Source organism: Amphibalanus amphitrite, unplaced genomic scaffold, assembly GCF_019059575.1.
Source record: "Amphibalanus amphitrite isolate SeventyFive unplaced genomic scaffold, NRLGWU_Aamphi_draft 000156F_arrow, whole genome shotgun sequence".
Lineage (NCBI taxonomy): Eukaryota > Metazoa > Arthropoda > Thecostraca > Balanomorpha > Balanidae > Amphibalanus > Amphibalanus amphitrite.
In genome coordinates, this window is record NW_024881651.1 from 42,562 (window position 1) to 63,233 (window position 20,672).

A 20,672-nucleotide genomic window follows, 5' to 3' on the forward strand; every position below is an offset into this window, starting at 1 on the left:
AAATATTCCAAATAGAGAAGTTTCGTTTGACGTATGAACGACGCTTTTAAACATTTTCCCCAAAATAGAGTTTTAAGCTGCTTTATGACGAATCACGTTTCTCAATCACTCATGAAAAGTTGCTTAGATCAGCTTGACGCTAGACCAGGACGCTAGACATAAAAAAATCACAAGACGTCATATGCCATATTTTCCCTTCTTTTTGTAATATAGTGGTATGAACATGTCTTTAAATTTCATGTTTTGGGTGAATATAAAAGTTTTAGTGTAAGTCTTGTTCAGTTTTCTCCTACAAGCGAATAAACAAATTTGAAACCTTCAAACTTAGCTTCATGCGAGCTTCATCATCGCTTTGTCGAAAGAAGTATGTATTGGCATGTATTATATTGGTAAAATTTCCAAATACTTTCAGCCTAGTTTAATCTGGCATTTTCCAGTAGAATAAAGAATATACTAAGCTCTAAGGCATATACTGCGCAGCAGTGACATAACATGCGCAAAGTGAATCAATCTTCGGTCCCGACGGTTTCGATAAATGTAAACAAAGGGAAATGGTTATCTCTGAAGCGAGCATAGAGTCAAATAACATTTTTAAAATGCATCTGGTAAATTGAAAACATCACGGCCACAAGTTTCTGAGTAAATCTCAGTTTTGTGAGTTGTTTCACTCTGAGATTTTGACTTGGGCTGACAACTCAAACTGAGGCCAGCTTGCAAGGTGAGTGTCACTTTCAATTCAAGGTTATAGGTCACTTTTTGAACATAATTGACCTCATAGGCGTAGGAACAGGGGGGGGGGGCCAGGTGGGCAAGTGCCCACCCACTTTTCGAGGTGGGGGGGGCAACTATGTGTTTTGGCCCACCCACTTTTTACTAGAGGCCCCTCGTCTCGATTTGAGAGGATGTCATCACCTTCCAGAATAAACAAACTCGGTAAAAATAAGTTCCACGAATCCCCACACACGGACTCCAAGGGGCCGTAATGGATCCAAGGAGGCCCTCTGTTCATACTTGTCAGTCAAAGCCCCTGAGACTGATGGCCTGAGAGGCCCTAGTGGATCTAAGGAGGCCCCAATATCCACACTGGTCTGGGGAGGCCCCTGACACTGGCGGTCTGGGAGGCCCCTCTATCCACACTAGTCAGAGGTCTGAGACTGGTGGTCTGGGAGGCCCCTCCATCCACACTAGTCAGAATAGGCCCCTGACACTGGCGGTCTAGCCGAGGCCCCCTACCCTCACTAGTCAGAGGAGGCCCCTCTATCCTCAATAGTCAGAAGAGGCCCCTGAGACTGATGGTCTGGGAGGCCTATCCATCTACACTGTAGTCAGAGGAGGCCCCTGAGACTGATGACCTGAGAGGCCCTTATAACCTCACCAGGCAGAAGAGGCCCGTGAGACTGATGGACTGAGAGGCCCTTCTATTCATACTGGCAACAGGAGACCCCCAAAACTTTTGGTCTGGGAGGTCCCTCAATCTGGCACCAGTCAGAAGAGTCCCCTGAGACTGATGGCCTGGGAAGCCCTTATATTCACACTAGGCAGCGGAGGCCCCTGAGACTGATGGTATGAGAGGCCCTCATATTCACACCAGTCAGAAGAGGCCCCCGAGGCTGATGGATGTGAGGCACTTCTGTTCATATAACTGGCCACTGGAGGCCCCTGAAACCAGTGGTCTGGGAGGGCCCTCTATCCACACTAGTCAGAAGAGGCCCCTGAGACCGGTGGTCTGAGAGGCTCTTATATTCATACTGGCCACAAGAGGCCCCTGAGACTGATAGTCAGAGAGGTCCACTCCTAATGAATCTGAGGGGGCCCTCTATCCACATTTACACTTTTCTAGGGAGGCCCCCGAGACTGATGGTCTGAGAGGCCTTTCTATTCAAACTAGGCAGATGAGGCCCCTGAGAATGATAGTCCGAAGAGCCATGCGGCGGCAACTGGCCGTGGCCATATTTCGGCTCGGTAGGGCCCCACAGAGCTCATGAGAGCACCTCAAGGGCTCCTAAGTAGACACGCTTATCCCCATAAGGGTGCCACGCCGGCTTCTGAAGGCTCCTTGTAGGCATCTAAGGGCCCTTTCCGGCCTCTAACGACTCCACCCGCCTGTGATGGCTCCACACCAGTGTTTATGAGCGCCACACAGCGGCGCCTTTGAGGGTCATACTAGTGTCTCTTAGGGCCCTATATCGGTGGCTCTGGTGGCCCCACACCGGCGTCTCTGTGGGCCACCACACCTGTGCATCTCAAGGCTCTATAGGTACATCTGAAGGACCCACACCGACACCTCTGAGGGCCCCACATCAGTATCTCGGAGCTCTGAAGGCCCCACACCGGTGACTCTGAGGGTTCACCGGCTCCTGAGAGCACCATGTTGATGTCTAACGGCTCCACAAGGCCACTGAAGGCACCACACAAGCTCTCACTGAGCTCTAATGTCCATGTACCGGCCTCTGAGGGATTTAAGCCAGCGCATTCATAGCTCCACACCAGCAATTGTAAGGGCTTCACACTGAAGTATCTGAGGGTTCCACACCGGTGTCTCTAAGGGCCACATACCGGTATCTCTGAGGGCCCCATACCGGCGTCTCCGAGGGTTCACATCTGGCGGGCACCCATCAGCGACTGAAGGTCCCACACTGTCGACTCCGAGATCCCCATCTGCGTCTGGGAGCACCATGCCGTCTCTAAGAACCACAGCGGCTCCTCCGTACAAAAGATGGGCGTCTGCATGCCAAAGGGGATCGGTTCTGAGACAGTAGGACACCTACGTGCAATAGAGGGCATAGGCGGCGGAACGATTTGAGACAAGGGGGGGGGGGGGGCGGCACCAGCTCAAGGAGCCAAACCTAGGGTACCCCCAAATCCTGTTTTCACAGCGGATTTAGGCCACTTATTTTTCGTCACAGCCCGACACGATTATTTTTTTTTCTATTTTTTTTTCCTGAACGAAAATGGCAGTTCACCCCCGTATGTGTGGTTAACTTTAACCCTCGCCGGCACAGGGGGGGGGGGGGGTTGATGCAACCCCCCTAAGGTTTTTCGCGAATAACTCGCGTAAAAAGCGGCCGATCGCGACGAAACTTTCAGTACCCTCGCATTGATCAATTTTACAACTACGCTGAAAATTTCATGACCCTGACCCAAATGACCTTTGACCTGTGACCTCTTTTCCGAGACCATGTTTGGCCGGAATCGCGATTCGGCGTAAGTCGGCTCGCATTAGCCGCGCGTTTGCAAGCTTTTCGTGGTTTCAAACGTTCAAACATGTGATTTGATGTTGCTCCCATACATTAGGGTGGGTGTCAAGGTCACCTGAAGGTCAGGTCAGGTCATTGACCTTTGGTGACCTCGGGTGACCTCGATTCACTTTTTCGAGTTTTACATGTTTCTAGGCTAGTTTTTTTAGCTGAATTCGAATTTAGCAACCATTTGAACATTTACGAAGTAGTTTTGGTGCCTTCGTAACATGTTACGAAGCTGTCAGAGGCGGTTGACACGTATTACGAATACCCGTCACAACCCCTACCGGTTGACCTGACCTGACCTGACCCGACCTGGTCTAAATGCTTAACCTTCCAGGCGGTGGGGGGGGCATTTTTTTGCCCCCCCCCCCTTTAGTTTTTTCGATATATCTCGAGAACCGCTGCGCCGATCGTCACCAAACTTTCAGTACCCTCCCGGGAGCAGCTAGCGCACATGGTGACCAAAAATTTTTCCAAAGGCTATGATAGGTTGGCCGCTATTGACGTCAGAGTGACGTCATTTTTGCCATTTTCGACCCAAAAAAAGGTTTCGCGGGAAGAGCTGTCAGGCCTACAGCTTTAGAGATACAGAAAAATGTTTCAGACATAAAAGGTGTGGAATTAAGAGGGCTACAAAACTGCTATTTCGGTTTTTCGAATTTTTTGGATTTTGACCCCCAAAAATCAAAAAATAGATTTTTTGAATATAATAGCCTAAAAATCCAAAAAGTTTTTTGAATTTCGAAAAAACCGGAATATATGTGATAGCCCCTACCGCCTTCTATCTACATACCAAATTTGAGATCGATACCTCTTTTTTTGGCCAAGTTATAGCGAAAAAACTGTTCAAAATTGATGACGTCAAATTTTCAAACTCAATTTTTAGCAATTCTAGACCTCGTAGCGCAAAACAAAGACCACCATTAGACTCCCCGTGACGAGCTGCATCGAATCGATACCCATTTTATGCAAAACTATCAACTTTGAAATTTGACCTTTTTTGACCTGACCTTGACCTGACCTCCACCAGAAAGTGACCTAAACCGTACCTAATGGTCTTATAACCAACACTATTGAGTTGGATACACTATTGAGTTGGAAATGAAAAACTGGCCATAAAACATGCATCGCATAACCTTAGTAAAGTTGGGCTAATGTGGTGACCCTTGGTGACCTTTGGTGACCTGACCTGTGACCTGACCTGGTATGACCAGTGACCTCTAATAGCAACATATGTACTAGACAACTGACGCCTTATCGCTGATTTTCGACAAAATGCGTTTTACTCGGTGTTATAGCGCTTTCCCTAGAAGCCCCGTGAACGGTGAAACATTTTATCTTTGACCTGACCTGTGACGTCATCGGTGACCCCGAGGTCAATGAAATTTGGTTTCCTTCGACAAATTTGACAGGGCTATCGAACGCCGTTTGAATTTTCCGGATCCGTCCAGTAGTTTCGGAGATACGGGGGGGGGGGCAAAAAAGTGCCCCCCCCCCCACCGCGCGGAAGGTGGCTGGTAGGCCCACCGCCTGCCGGGTTAAAGACATCATCTCTGATCAAAACTAACACGATATTCGTGATCAGCACCCCGGAAGACCACATAGCAGCCACACTTTACGACTTTCTAACAGGTCCCGATTTTCCCGGTTTTCGGGTCATTGACCTGACCTGGAAGGTCACCCAATGACCTAGGACCTTAAAATTGGGTATCATCGGCTTCCTCTCGTGACGGGCAACATGCTCGTTTTTTCCGCGAAGCTCTAGCTCGATCAGGGGCCAAACGCGAGGGGAGGGTCGTACCACCCCCCCCCCCCTTGTGCCGTCGAAGGACGCAAAATGGCCTGTGCCGGCGAGGGTTAAGCTGATCCTAAAGTACCTATGTGTTTGTCTCTTCCTTATTGTCGTTTGATAAATTCCATTTATCCTACATGTATCAAATTCCCAAGAAGCCACCGCAGTACTTATCAGTGGCGAATCCCAGGGGGAGGTCACACACATGGGTCATGACATAGGGCTTGGGGTCACCACATGCCTGCCAGGAGCACCACAGGCCCGCCAGGGGTACCACAGGCCTAGCAGGGGCACCACGGGCCTGTCAGTGGCACCACAGGCCTGTCAGGAGCACCATCGGCCTAGCAAAAGCACTACAGGTGTTCCAGGGGCACCACAGACCTGCCACGGGCACCAGAGGCCTGCCAGGGGCACTATCGGCTTCGCAGGGGAACCACCGGCCTCGCAAGGGCACCATGGGCCTGTCAAGGGCACCACAAGCTTGTCGTTGGCACTTAAGGATTGTCAGGGGCACCACAAACCTGTCAAGGGCACCTGCGTTCTAACAGGGGCACCACAGGCTCGCCAGGGGCACCACAGACCTGCCAAGGCCCAGGGACATCACAGGCCTAGCAAGGACACCACAGGCCTGTCAGGGGCACCACGGGCCTATCAGAGCCCATGGGCACCTAAGTCATGTCAGGACCCACCGTAGGCTTGTCAGGGGGCAGGGTAGGTAGGTACCACAATCTTTCCATGGGCACCAGTGACCAGCGGCCTAGCAGGGACACCAGTCATCACATGACTAACCAAAAATAAAGAAAATAAAAAACTGAAAATAGGGCACCACCAAAATTAAGTGGCCGAAATCCGTTGAGGTTTCAACCTTCCAGGCGGTGGGGGGGCATTTTTTTGCCCCCCCCCCCTTTAGCTTTTTCGATATATCTCGAGAACCGCTGCGCCGATCGTCACCAAACTTTCAGTACCCTCCCGGGAGTAGCTAGCGCACATGGTGATCAAAAAGTTTTTCCAAAGGCTTTGATAGGTTGGCCGCTAATGACGTCAGAGTGACGTCAATTCTGCCATTTTCGACCCAAAAAAAGGTTTCGCGGGAAGAGCTGTCAGGCCTACAGCTTTAGAGATACAGAAAAATGTTTCTAATATAAAAGGTGTGGAATTAAGAGGGCTACAAAACAGCTGTTTCGGTTTTTCGAATTTTTTGGATTTTGACCAACAAAAAGCAAAAAATAGATTTTTTGAATATAATAGCCGAAAAATCCAAAAAGTTTTTTTGAATTTCGAAAAAAAACGGGATAAATGTGATAGTCCCTACCGCCTTCTATCTACATACCAAATTTGAGATCGATACCTCTTTTTTTGGCCAAGTCATAGCGAAAAAACTGTTCAAAATTGATGACGTCAAATTTTCAAACTCAATTTTTAGCAGTTCTAGACCTCGTAGCGCAAAACAAAGACCACCATTAGACTCCCCGTGACGAGCTGCATCGAATCAATACCCATTTTATGCAAAAATATCAACTTTGAAATTTGACCTTTTTTGACCTGACCTTGACCTGACCTCCACCAGAAAGTGACCTAAACCGTACCTGATGGTCTTATAACCAACACCATTGAGTTGGAAATGAAAAACTGGCCATAAAACATGCATCGCACAACCTTAGTAAAGTTGGGTTCATGTGGTGACCCTTGGTGACCTTTGGTGACCTGACCTGTGACCTGACCTGGTATGACCAGTGACCTCTAATAGCAACATATGTACTAGAAAACTGACGCCCTATCGCTGATTTTCGACAAAATGCGTTTTACTCGGTGTTACAGCGCTTTCCCTAGAAGCCCCGTGAACGGTGAAACATTTTATCTTTGACCTGACCTGTGACGTCATCGGTGACCCCTAAGTCAATGAAATTTGGTTTCCTTCGACAAATTTGACAGGGCTATCGAACGCCGTTTGAATTTTCCGGATCCGTCCAGTAGTTTCGGAGATACGAGGGGGTGTGCAAAAAAATGCCCCCCCCCCACCGCGCGGAAGGTGGCCGGGAGGCCCACCGCCTGCCGGGTTAATTTTGGGTATAGGTAGGGGCACCACTTCGATTCATGACCCTCCCCTTGGAGTTTTCTCGAATCCGCCCCTGGTACTAATACATCAAATTTAAGGGGCGGGGGGGGGGGCACCTTGCTATTGGTGCCCCCCTTGCAGAATTCAAGGGGGGCACGGTGCCCCGGTGCCCCCCCCCGTTCCGCCGCCTATGCTGCCCCCCCCCCCCCACACACACACACACACTCGCCGGATTCATCCATTGTTAGCTTACCCAAGATTCATAGCTTACCGAATGACTTGATAATGTACCTAGTCGTGCCGTCGATCGGGGACTCGGGAGCCGGTCTCCCGAAACTGCAGGCTAGGTGTCGCTATAACAAACCTTACAGGTGGCGCTGTCAGCTGTGTGCTCCACCCTGCGCTGGTGTAACGTTTGCTGCCCCGCTCTGCGTTTTTGTGAGAAAGAAAGCTCACCGGATTAATGGCGTGACGTGTCCTCACTTAAGTTGGTTATACCTATTGTTGAATTTGTATAGCTCTTGTCTGATCTGCTATCTTTGGAATGTGGTTTACGTTTATTTGACCATCACCCAGGGGTGTCGACTTGTGAAAATGGTTGGGGGTGCCCAGAGCTTTAACCCTCGCCCGTATACATTGGGAGGGGGGGGGGGGTCGAACGGACCCCCTCGGTTTTTCGCGAATAACTCGCGTAAAAAGCGGCCGATCACGATGTCCATAAAGTTAGCGTCGTATTCGTATTCGGATTCAAATTCGAGTAATGATTTCGCCCGATCACGACGAAACTTTCAGTAGTGCCCTCGCGTTGATCAGTTTTACACCTACCCTTGAAATTTCATAACCCTGACCCAAATGACCTTTGACCTGTGACCTACTTTTCGAGACCATGTTTGGCCGGAATCGCGATTTGGCGTATGTCGGCTCGCATTAGCCGCGCGTTTTCAGTCTTTTCGTGGTTTCAAGCGTTCAAACATGTGATATGATGTTGCTCCCATGCATTAGGGTGGGTGTCAAGGTCACCTGAAGGTCAGGTCAGGTCATTGATTGTATGATTGTATGATTGTATGATGTATTGATCACCAACAGGTAAAAACCCAATGACAGGTGAAGTCAGCGCATGCATATAAACGGAAATGTCCTGACCTTTGATGACCATTGACCTTTGATGACCTCGGTTCACTTTTTCGAATTTTACATGTTTCTGAGCTAGTTTTTGGAGCTGAATTCGAATTTAGCAACCATGTGAACATTTACGAAGTAGTTTTGGTGCCTTCGTAACATGTTACGAAGCTGTCAGAGGCGGTTGACACCTAATACGAATACCCGGCAGGACCCCTACTGGTTGACCTGACCCGTCCTGACCCCACCTGGCCTAAATGCATGACGACAACTTCGTGATCAAAACTAACATAATATTTGTGATCAGCACCCCGAAAAGCCACATAGCAGCCGCACTTAACAACGTTCTAACAGGTCCCGATTTTCCCTTTCTGGGTCATTGACCTGGAAGGTCAACCAATGACCTAGGACCTTAAAATAGGGTATCATCGGCTTCCTCACGTCACGGGAAACACGCTTGTTTTTTTCCGCGAAGCTCTAGCTCGATCAGGGGCGAAAGGGCAGGGGGGTTCAACCCCCCCCCCTCCCTCTTATACGTTCGCGGCTGGAAAAAAAACACCAATACGGGCGAGGGTTAAAGGGACAGTATCATCGAAAAAAAATCCATGTATGGAGCTGATTTTTTTTTTTTACTAGCATTTCTTATTTTTCTGAATCAGAAAAACATAGTTTGAGGACCGAACTCGGTGAAAAATATTGCAACCACATTTCATTTTCATGATTCATTTTCATGAGCGGACCACCACTATACAAGCATGGCCGCCAGTTTGGAAGCATGCAAAATTACTACAGAACTGACGCAGATAATACATTATTGACGCTACGCTTACGCGGTCGTTCTTCTGATTAAGTTGTCCTTAGGGAGAGGTAGCCTTAGGTATTGCCTATAAAAATATAACGTGACAATTGGAGGGAGTGACAATTGGACGTGACAATTGACAATGGGAGAAAATATCACGTGACAATCACGTGATAAACGTCATACATTGGAGGGAGATTGTGATTCAAGCTGGAGGAATTCCTTTGTTGAGCCGCTAGAATCCAAAGGAAACAGCGGAAATTGCCTACGACTATTTAATGAATTTAACGGTGATGAATAAGTGCGAAAAACGTTTTGGCTTTATAAAATTTGATGAAATGACCAGGGTAAAAGTTTTATTACTGGCGGTCAATTCAAAACGGCGCAAACATTTAAACAGTGAAGATAGTGAAGCACGATTCAAAGTGTGGTACACCTTTCGTACTTTGAGCGGCGATAGCGGGATAACGGTGTGGAGCTTCGAGGATCGGTCTTCAGTTCCCGGACCAGAAAGGTGGGGCCTATGCAATGTCAAATTTCATCAAAATGGTGATACTGTCCCTTTAAGGCAGACCTCATATAGGGTAAGGGCGGGTAAGAGGACGCGGGCGATAAGAATACGCATCAGCTGTTTCGGTTGCCTAGCAACGCGGGTGTGTCGAGTTCATGAAGTGACATGAAGCCGCCAGTGCGTGTTTGTCACCTACGGAACGTGGGCGTTGTGCGGCGACGCTGTTGAGGGGCGATGAATATTATTTTGGAGCGTTATGATATTATTATGGTATGGTACAATAATTTTGATACTTGGCAGTTGAGATAAGGTACATTTTTGTGATTACTGTGGGAAACTTGAGAGGTTTTCTGGGGAAATACTGTGCAGTGCAATATTCTGTTTGTGAAGTTTTGCACAATGTTTCGGGGTTGTTTTGTGCGCGAATTGCATGGAGGGTAAGAGTACGCACTGTTCATGAGGGTAAGAGTACGCAGAATTATACATTATATCGAATGTACAGAAATATCAAATTATTGATATATCGCTCAATGACGTTTGTTTTGTAGGTATGTCATCAATGGAGCACTGTGAGGCAGATGCGTACCCGAAATTCTCCTAAATACGATTTATTTTCCCTTTTGATTGTACATTTTTAGAGTCACATGACTTGAATATTTCTTGATTTATAGATATGCAAAATTTATTTTGTGTTTTTCTTTTTTGATACTAGAATTAAATTAAATGTCTTCTGAGTTTGATGTTAGGCATTTGGACAGAAAAAGCTGCCTATAGGTGTGTGTTTATATGCTTGCGTACTCCACCCGCATGGTGTGCGTACTCTTACACACCCCATGTGGTAAGAGTACGCAACAGCAGCGGTTCAGAAAACGTCAGTTTTAGACCACTTCCATTTACACTGAAGGATCGTTGCCTCATGGGTTGATGGCGAATTCAATGAACTTTGATATTCTATATTTGCGATTTCTTTCTTTCAAATATTTAACAAATGAGAGCAAAAAATCCACTAAGTGCGTACTCTTATACGACTTCACCCTACTATTCTTTTAGATAAAACTGCATTGTGTTGGCATCAGGGCCTCGGATAACATGTTAACTGGGCGGGCAATCGCCAACCCAGTAGCGATTTTTCCCCACCCAGTGGAGTGTGTTTGCCCACACAGTAAAGACGGAGACGGAGCAGTTTTACCCGCGCTGGGGCGGTGCTCAGCGCCTTCCGCGCCGGGCCGGGTGTGTGTGTCTGAACACCCCCGTCTAACTCGGCTCCTGGGCCACGTAGCGACATGCGGTAGGAGGCATCGGAAAGACAGTTAAAATGAAGAGAATGCTTGGTCTTTATAAGGTCAGGTCAAAGCTCAGGTGACCAGAGGTCATAAAAGGTCAAGTTTGGATTGTTTGAACAATTTTCGAAAGCCTGGCGCATAATTTGGGAACTAATAGAGCTGCAGCGCCGCGGAAAAGCGCATTCGATAGCTCTTTCAACGCTCTTTCGCCAAAGTAGTCCTCAGATTTGACCTCAGGTCAACAGCTTAGCATAAACTCTCCAGATGGCAAAAACTCCAATAATAGCCCCTTATGAAAGTCTTTCTGCCATAGCTTTTTACTTGAGAAAGTCATGACATTTATTTTGCCAGCCATCATTCTTCTTATCAAGACGCGTCGAATTAACTATAGTTTGACCTTGAAATTTCATTTTGAAATTTGACCCCGGGTCAAGGTCAAGACCTGACCGGAAAAGGTTATGTTGCATGTCTGTCGATCCTTTCAGTCGATCATCGCTCTAGCATACCTACGCCTACCAGAAGTTATTAACGAAAAACTGTTAGGCTCCCTTTTGTGACCTGAGATGACCTCAGGGATATATGGATAAGGAAGGGTCACGTCATTTTCACGTCGGGTGTCATTTTCCAGTTCAGTGTCATGTTGAATTGTTAATAGGTGTTTGGAAATGTTCAGAATGGTGTCCGTCCAGAAAAAAAACGCATTTTAATTCCCTTCCATTGACATTGGTGAATGGTGATAGATGTCGGACTTTCGTCCCCGTCTTGAGGTGAGATGTTCGTTTGTCTGGCCACTATGTCTGCCTCGAGCGGTGGAGTATTAGTTACAACTGTCGCCTATCACCGGGGCAACCCGAGATCATTTCCCGCTGACCACAGGAGCTTTCGATAAGGTATGACGCGTACGGCGCAACGCCACCAACATTCAAGGGCCAAGATCTTTCTATGGACCAAAGAACAACTTACGACGGCCGGAGAAGTAACTGGCCGAAATGTTGTGAAACTAACATCTCAACTCAAGACGGGAACGTAAGTCCGACAACTAACATCCGTGATACTAATGCCCCGTCTCAAGCATTCCGAATAATTATCCCATGGACTTATAGGTAATGGGGAGGTGGCAAAATTGACCTGACCTTAGGTCACCGGTATCGAAGTTTCGAGATATACATTTTGTACAAACTGTTGGCCTTATCAATCGGTGAAATTTTCAAAGCAATCAGCCACTCGGTGTGGGATATGACAGATATTGGTACTTTAATCGTTATTGACCTGAAAATGACCTCAGTAAAAATTGTAGACTTTGTCAGTATGTATCCCATGCCATTTACTGCTTGTTTTTATCTTGCTTCGTTCTCGAGATATCACGGGGAGCAGGTATCCGCCCCCCCCCCCGTCGGTGTGAAGTTGGCGCCGAATGCGGATCCCCGTTGGTGCGCGGGTTATTGATATTTCGGACCAAAAGACTATCTCGCCACTCAAAGCAAAACTTCAGGACGTCCGGAACCGAAAACCCATTGACGCGGCACGAATGCGTCGATGGCTACCAAATGCTGCTGTCTGGCATAAATAAAACGAAAAATTGTGTCTATTTTCTACAACGCATTCTGATGTACGGTGATAAGAGCAGGGGCGCGGGAACTGCTTTCAGACTGGGGGGGGGGCACACCATAATTGAAATCAACCTAGGGTACCCCCAAACCTAGTTTTCTCGCCGGTTTTAGGCCACTTATTTTTCATCCCTTGGCGTTTTCATAAAAAAAGAAAACATTTGCAAAAAAGTGAGATATTCCGTCTTAAAGCTGTGGGGGCACCGCCCCCACGGCCCCAGAGTTGGAGAATGGGGTAAACTCCCCACTGCCCCCCCCCCCGTTCCCGCGCCTATGAATTAGAGAAAACAAAACAATGCGTTCAAAGAATCGTAACAGTGATGCCAGTACCAACTTTGGTTTTGGGTGCCCAGAGCCCCTTGGGGGGTGCCCAATTCAGCATTGGGGGTGCCCGGGCACACCCAAAAGTATACAAATCGACACCTATGCCATCGCCGCCGCCGAGGGGGAGGGAGGGGTGCCGCCCTCTGAAGGTTTTTAGTGATTGCCTGGACGCGTCGGCGATAGAGAGCTAAAAGCTGGCGCACCTGACCTGGCTTTGACCCAAGCCGTATCTTGTGACATCAACTGCGTGTTCAGCTCAGGTCAGTCAGGTCACTGAACTATGACGTCACAAGTGAACCTCCGCACGGCTCTAAAATGTCGCAACTTCGCAACACCCTCAGCGCCAGAATATCCCTCATAGGGAGATGATGCTAACGAGGGTTTCAGCCTAGATATGGCCTTAGTTTGTAGCCTCCCAAGACCCCACAACCTGTATAAGTATATCTCGGATTTTTCTTGAAGGTCATTTGGGGTCAGGTCGATCATATCTTCGCGCCATTTTTTTTTATATAATAAATTTAGTCCGAACATTTTGAATGGAAGGATTTACAATGACAGAGCCCCCGCTAAGCGAATATTGTTGCGTTGACCCTGCCCTCTACCCTCCGATCGCGCAATAGCAGTTCTATGGCAGAATTTGGATCCAAAGTTTAACGTGCGCACATAGCCGCGCACGACCGGTCCCCTCACTGACTTCGCCTGGCTACGGCCTGCCACCAACCGCAGTCATACCTGTCAGGAGGCTCATAAACGTCAAGCGCCCGTCGCGCTTCGAACCTGGACTGTTATAACCGGGAACGCGTGCTCTCACCAAGCGAAGTCCAACTCTCTACCGACTGGGCTACCGGACTGGCATTGTTAGTCAATGTAGGTGCTAATAGCTACATCACAGAGTCATGAACAGAGTCTTCTCTTTCTGTCGTTTTTCTACATATTGAATGCACTGCACATCTCCGTTGATTTTCAAAAGTGAAATACAAAATGGTGCTGAGTATGTGCATTTTATTGTGGGTCTGGTGTCGCTGTTATTGACGAGGCTGCACTTCTCTGGTGATCCTGGGAAGTTCGACCGTGTTTTAGTAAATAGCGACTGCCGTCTTGGCCTCTGAACGATTCGCTTCGGGGTACGACCGACCTAATTTTCATGTCGTTACTGCGTCATTCGCCCAGTTCCACCAAGATCAGATTGGTGTATGCCATTAATCCTCACTTATCGCATTAGAAGTCCAATGTTGTATTGAAAGTATTATTTATTTTGTATAAATCTAGCCAGCCCAGGGGCAGCCCAGTGTCTTTCCACGGTTCTTTCAATCTGATATTCTGTTGATTAAAAACAAAACTTCTTTTGCTTGCAACACACGGAGAAGTACGGATGCTGCTTATTTTACCGCAAGAAAAGATCTAATCCTTTTTCAAGCACTTGGAATCGTAGTTTCATATCTTACGAGTACTTCCAAGGAACGCGATGTCATGACAAAATTATTATGACTTTTGAGTGAAAACTTATTGCAGAAACACATTTTCCGCAAGATCGGCTATTTTAGAGTTTTTGCCGTTTGGAGGCTAAACCGTTGACCTTAGGTCAAATCGGATGGCACGTTCTTGAAAGAGTGGTAAAAGATCTTTCGAATGGGTTTTCCGCGGCGCTGTAGCTTTATTGGCTACATCTCGACTTAATGGCTACATCAGTGGCTACATCACTAGTTATGCGCCCGGCGTCGCGCCGCTGCTGGTGTTTCCGTCGGCTCGACCTCTCCCGCTGTGGTGCGCCCGTGCGCGCCGCTGCCTTCACGTCTCCGCCGCTCTGCCCCCCCCCCCCCGCGGCTGCTTAGGCTCGGGCCGAGATGTGTCGGCGGAACTACCGGGTTTGATAACTAGTCGATACCTTGGGATTGTGGGAGGATGGTATAGGCATTGATGGAAGTACGCGCTGTGCAATTTTCGCTACCAATCACTACGTTTCCATGACACGTCTAAATCGATTTAGCGAAATTTCACGTGCGTTTTTCTCGGAAACTATTTACCTTATGCAAAAAATGAGCGTATATATGGTTTCAGCTAGCACCTAATCCTATATTTACATTTTTAAATTATGCCTAAATGCTATGATGGAGCAAATCCATTTTTCAAAATCGGCTTAGCTTGTGTCATGGAAACGTAGCCAATGTGTCACCTCCCGTCCACGATCGTTTCGTGTCCGGTGAGATGAAATGTAGCATCGAGTGTCGTCATGATTGTGTCATGTTGTGATATGCTGATGAATAAAGTTATGTATAAAAAAGCAAGTTATGCGCCGATTTGTCAAGAGTTGTTGAACATTGAAACAGTGACCTGACCTTTGACCTGACCTAAAATAAATGACCAAAGTACTTTCTTTGTTATTTTTTACGCTCTTTTGAATGCCGCTTACCGCGTGTCGCTACGTGGCCCAGGACCTGAGTTAGGCGGGGGGGGGGGGGCGTGACCGCGTGAACCCCCTAGCACGACACGGAAAACTTGGACCACCAGCACGGCTTGAGTTAACCTGAAATCAGCCCCCAACTTGACCTTTTTCCAACCATTAGTTTATCATCCGACGTGGCAACACAAGACAAATGCGATGATCCGAACATCGTTGCTCTTGCCTCTTCCACCACACTTGACGAAACCTTTTTACCAAAAACCCGACTCCGACCTTAGGGTCGTTGAACTGACCTGAGCTCACCGGTTGACCTGATGCCTGAAAATCGGATACCACTCGCTGTATCTTGTGGTAGCCAACACGCCCGTTCTCCTCCTCCTCCAAAATATGGACCAATTAGGGGAAAACGGCCAGAGGGTGATCGTGCCTATTAGTAAAGTTATCTTGATCGTATCCCCCTCGACCGAAAGGTATCTAGAAAACCGATAGTTTTGACAATCAATGAGAATGCCAAATAGCCCACGAATGGTTGACAGCTTTGAAATAAAGTTATTTAATCGTGGCGTGCCCGCTTAATCGTTTCACTTTTTTATCCGCATTATTAAATAGCTATCGATTTCAAGATTTCCTATCAGCTATAAATATTAGGTCCCTTGAAAGTTATTCTGGACTGTTATTTAAATTGTCTTCGTTAATAAGTGTCCTCATTTTCTTAATTTTTTTCATTTATTTCATTTTGTCTGATTTACTATAGTAGGTAATGTTTTATCGGAATGGTATTTTGCACCTACCTAGCTGTAATAAACGCGTTACAACATAAAATGCCGCCTCTGCTGCACAAAAAGCAGCCCGTGTGTCTGAGACCAGCTTTCCAGCGACCAGCGTTCAGTGACCAGCGTATGCCCTAACAGGGCCGACCTCTCCCCCCCCCACCCCCACCCCCACCCCCCTTCCCCCCCACACACACTCAGTTCTCTTTGTGCGACAGCCCGAAATGGGCGAGTGTGGGTCATGGGCCACGCGCTCCGAAAAACCGGCATACTGTTTTTGATCGCCCATTGGACACCCGAGTCCGGTGACTGTCGTATTCAGCAGGCTCCTCAAACGGTGCCCGGCGGCGTTTTTGCCCATTATTGAGGTGTCGTACCGTATCACGTATGCAGTACGTCAGTGCTGCGTTTTAACGTCATGGAGGGATTGATGGATGTGTGACAGGAGCTATTCGATTCATGGAATAGGTAGCGTGACTGGATAAGTAGGACGATTGTCATGTCTTGTCCAGGGCTCCAGAGTCGGGGTAGAGTGTTCACTGTTCTTTGCTGTCCGATTCCTACTCCTCCGACTCCGGGTCAATGCACTATCGTAAGCACGATCCCTTTCCTCTTAGTAAGCAAAATAGATATTTATATAGACATGTTTTTCGTTTTCCAAATGTTTTTCCCCCTTTACTGCTTGACATGTTAACTCATGATGCAGAGCATCCCCCCCCCCCCTAAATAGACACATCTTATAACACGTGACGACATCGCTTCTCGCTATTCATAAGCCGCAATACCCAAGATTTATTAGGCACAGATAATAAAACCGTCTGCCTAATATTGTGTTGCAATATATATATCCAATTTCGATGAAGCGTGATTTCATAACATCACAATTTGCCATATTGTTTCAAACTTTTTTACTTTGACCTTTGAAGCGAATCCTAAAACCTTTAACCGAACGAATCAAACATAAGTCAATTTTTCAAAAGTTGCCCATTGCCCAATCTCCATGCGTTTCCATGCTCTATTCCTGGTGCTGTTGATGCCTCCCCGTACCGAGTGGCCCTGCGGTCGTCGGACTTGCACCAGTACTGCCATATCATGTTTTACGGACATTTGCAGCTCCGGACGGGCCTGGCAGACCGCCTGCCCGGCTGGCTTCATGTCTCTCCCGCCCACTACCCCGCCGGCAGTTTTCAACCCCCCCCCCCCCCCTCTTCCGCCCCCTATGTACAGCTCTGCCCCGGCCTTGGCTCGTGGCCAGCTGCCGGCGGCGTGCCCTCATCTAGTGACCGTTTTTGTGTGCTTTGTGCGCGTCGGCTGTGCCGGGCGGGAACGGAGACCGACCGTGCCTGACCGGACGCCTCAGTCGCCCCGCTGTGTCGGGCGGGACAGCAGCTCATTCCTCCCCGAACCGGGCGGGGCTGACCGGGGCCTATCGTAGCTAACCTGACCTGACCTGACCTGACCCAGGCGGCGGCGATGGCGGAGAGCGGTGACAACACGGTGGTGGCCGGGCAGCTGCGGCGCATGCTGGCCTGCCTGGCATCCTACCGTGTCGAGCCGCTGGTGTTCACGGTCACACTGGCGGGGACGCTGATAATGGCCACCTCACAGGTGAGACAATGGGACCGCAAGGTGAGATGAGGTCAGTGAATCCCGTAGGTGACCCCACAGGTGACGTGAACTAATGGCAGGTCACGGCTATCTGGCGATGGAAAGAGATTTGCAGGTGAATGAATGTGAACCCTCAGGTGAGGTAGTGACTCGCAGATGAAGTTGAAAAAACACAAGTGAGGTGAGATCATTTCCGTGTGACAGAACATTGAGCATAACCTACAGATGAAGTGATCGGACGCCGAGGAAGTAACTTTTTTTGTAAATGAGACGACGGATTTATTTGTTTTGTGTTTGTTGTCAATAATTATTCACATCTGGATAGTTGATCGTAATTCATTTACATTTTTTTCACTTTACCCAGTAGTTAATGTGTTTTACCAGAATGTAACTTTTTGTATGTTTTGTTTTGTAATGATTGTCATAATACCTCCGAGCATCAGCATTATAATCAGTCCTACCCTTCCCCACCAAATAGGTACAAACATGGAGCAAGACACCAGCATATTACGGGTAATGCAATCCCTTGATCACTGGTAAAGGGGAATACCTACATGAAGTACCTACCTACAATATATGTGTTACAGGGAGTATGAGAAATCAGTTAGTTTGCAAACTACCTAGGGAGTTTGCAAACTCCCTGAACGATCAGGTAGTTTGCAAACTCCCTAGGTAGTTTGCAAAGTCCCTAGTTAGTTTGCAAACTCCCTAGGGTTGTTGCAAACTACCTATAGGTAAAATGCAAAAACGACGAAACAACAGCCATATACGAGTACATATGTAGATAAGACGCGATGAATTGGTTCATAGCTCAGAATGAAGCTTGGCAGCAATGGTGCATAACGAGACGATGTGGTGTTTTGATGACGCTCTTTCGCAGCTAACTATTTATTTTTGTCTTGCTCGCAAATATCACCTTACAGATTAATGTCTCCCTTTTTTCTTGTAGTCGACAACATGTTACGTTGCCATCCACCTCCTTTCCTTGGACGTCAGCGGCCTCTCCTCCACCGGTCTGGCGTCCATCAGAAAGCGGATGACGTCGCCATGCTCGGCGTCTTCCACGACTCGAGTTATGCCGCTCAACGCTTCCTCCCACTCCTGGAACCTCTGATCGAACAGTTCGTGAGACATCGCCACAGAACCACAGAGCAACCACAGAACAGAAATTGCGATCACTATGCTGCCTCTCCACACTCCGCTCAGCACTGATCCGCCTGCACTGAGCACCGTTCACCAGCCGTGACCCGACAGCGCCTTTCATCCGTATCCCGCAGGCACACACTGACCTGACCTGTCAAGCTCGGGGCAGTCGACTGCTGGCTACCAGGATCGGGTGGAAGCGGGGCGTTGGGTTGACTGGTAGGTACTATCATATATTTTCCGTTTTTTCGAAACTTAAAAAACTGTTTTTGATTTTTTGGGTAATATATCTAATTTCATTTTTCATTTTTGGGGGCCAAAAATCAAAAAATTTAAAAATTCGAGATTGCAGATTTGTAGCCCTGTTGATTTCACACCTTTTATGTCTTGATCATTTTTCTATATCTTCAAAGCTGTAGGTCTGACAGCTCTTCTCGCGAAGCACTTTTTTCGGTCGAAAATGGCAGAACATTACGTTATTCTGACGTCATTTATGGCCAACCTATCATAGCCTGTGGAAAAATTTTGGTTAAAATGTGTAAAATTGATGCCCGGAGAAGTCCTGAAAGTTTGATGGCGATAGCTGCAGCCGTTTAGGAGATATTGACGGGAAAGGACAGGGGGGGGGGGCCGTTTCGGCCCCGCCCCCCCCCCCCTACGGGGCGCGGGTTAGAAATCAGGATATCATCTTTAGTCAACCCAACGCCCCACTTCCACCCGATCCTGGTAGCCAGCAGTCGACTGCCCCGAGCTTGACAGGTCAGGTCAGTGTGTGCCTGCGGGATACGGATAAAAGGCGCTGTTGGGTCACGGCTGGTGGACGGTGCACAGTGCTGGCGGGTCATCTGTGCTGAGCGGAGTGTGGAGAGGCAGCATAGTGATCGCAGTTTCTGTTTTGTGGTTGCTCTGTGGTTCTGTGGGGATGTCTCACGAACTGTTCGATCAGAGGTTCCGGGAGTGGGAGGAAGCGCTGAGCGGCAATAACTCTCGAGTCGTGGAAGACGCCGAACATGGCGACGTCATCCGCTTTCTGATGGACGCCAGACCGGTGGAGGAGAGGCCGCTGACGTCCAAGGATAGGAGGTGGATGGCAACGTACATGTTGTTGTCGACTACAAGAAAAAAAGCAGACATTAATCTGTAAGGTGATATTTGCGAGCAAGACAAAAATAAATAGTAAGCTGCGAAAGAGCGTCATCAAAACACCACATCGTCTCATTATGCACCATTGCTGTCAAGCTTCATTCTGAGCTCTAAACCAATTCATCGCGTCTTATCTAAATATGTACTCGTATATGGCTGTTGTTTCGTCGTTTTCGCATTTTACCTAGGTAGTTTGCAACAACCCTAGGGAGTTTGCAAACTAACTAGGGACTTTGCAAACTACCTAGGGAGTTTGCAAACTACCTGATCGTTCAGGGAGTTTGCAAACTCCCTAGGTAGTTTGCAAGCTAACTGATTTCTCATACTCCCTGTAACATATGCAATATAAACAAATCAACTATTAACGCCTAAGTTCCAGGTTTAATTTCGCGTATTTGTCTACATCAAGCATGAATGAAACCTAGCCATGTTCTTCCAACGCTTACTCAGAAACAAACACTAAGGTTTTCTCGTTCTGTTGAGTGTTTTTTTTTTGGGGGGGGGGGTTCCGCTTTCTGCCTGACGTGTTGTTTTAACTTTTAGTAAGAGCCAGAGTGGAAGGATGACCTCAGATGTTTTGTGGTTTTGGGCGTTGTTTATTTACATTCAGCCCACATCATTTTAATGAACCGTGGAAAAGAGCGCCGCCGTTTGGTTTGGCTGGCTATCCGCGCTTATTTATGTTGAGGTCATATGCAGACACAGCTCCCTTACTGTAGAAAATTAATGATAAGGCGACCCGTCTTATGAAACAATACATGTAAGTAGACTTTAAAAGCAGTACGGAAACCTACGGAAAGTAGTACTTTCGCATTACTTTACTTTTTGTTAATAGCTCATGGTTGAGACGATTACTGTATTTTAACTTCCAATG

At 47.7% G+C, this 20,672-nt stretch overlaps 1 protein-coding gene across 2 annotated transcripts in view; it reads left to right on the top strand.

Annotated features, from left to right (window-relative positions):
• Nucleotides 1-531: 531 nt before the first annotated feature.
• The window catches only part of LOC122383157 (solute carrier family 46 member 3-like), a 49,315-nt gene continuing 29,174 nt past the window's right edge, over nucleotides 532-20,672 (top strand). The window contains exons 1-2 of one of the 2 annotated variants that reach the window (XM_043369323.1): nucleotides 532-718; nucleotides 17,369-17,512. In XM_043369323.1, the coding sequence (XP_043225258.1) occupies nucleotides 17,378-17,512 (135 nt within the window). In that variant the 5' untranslated portion in view covers nucleotides 532-718; nucleotides 17,369-17,377. The remainder of the gene's footprint in view (nucleotides 719-17,368; nucleotides 17,513-20,672) is intronic. The other variant, XM_043369322.1, reaches the window with a different exon arrangement.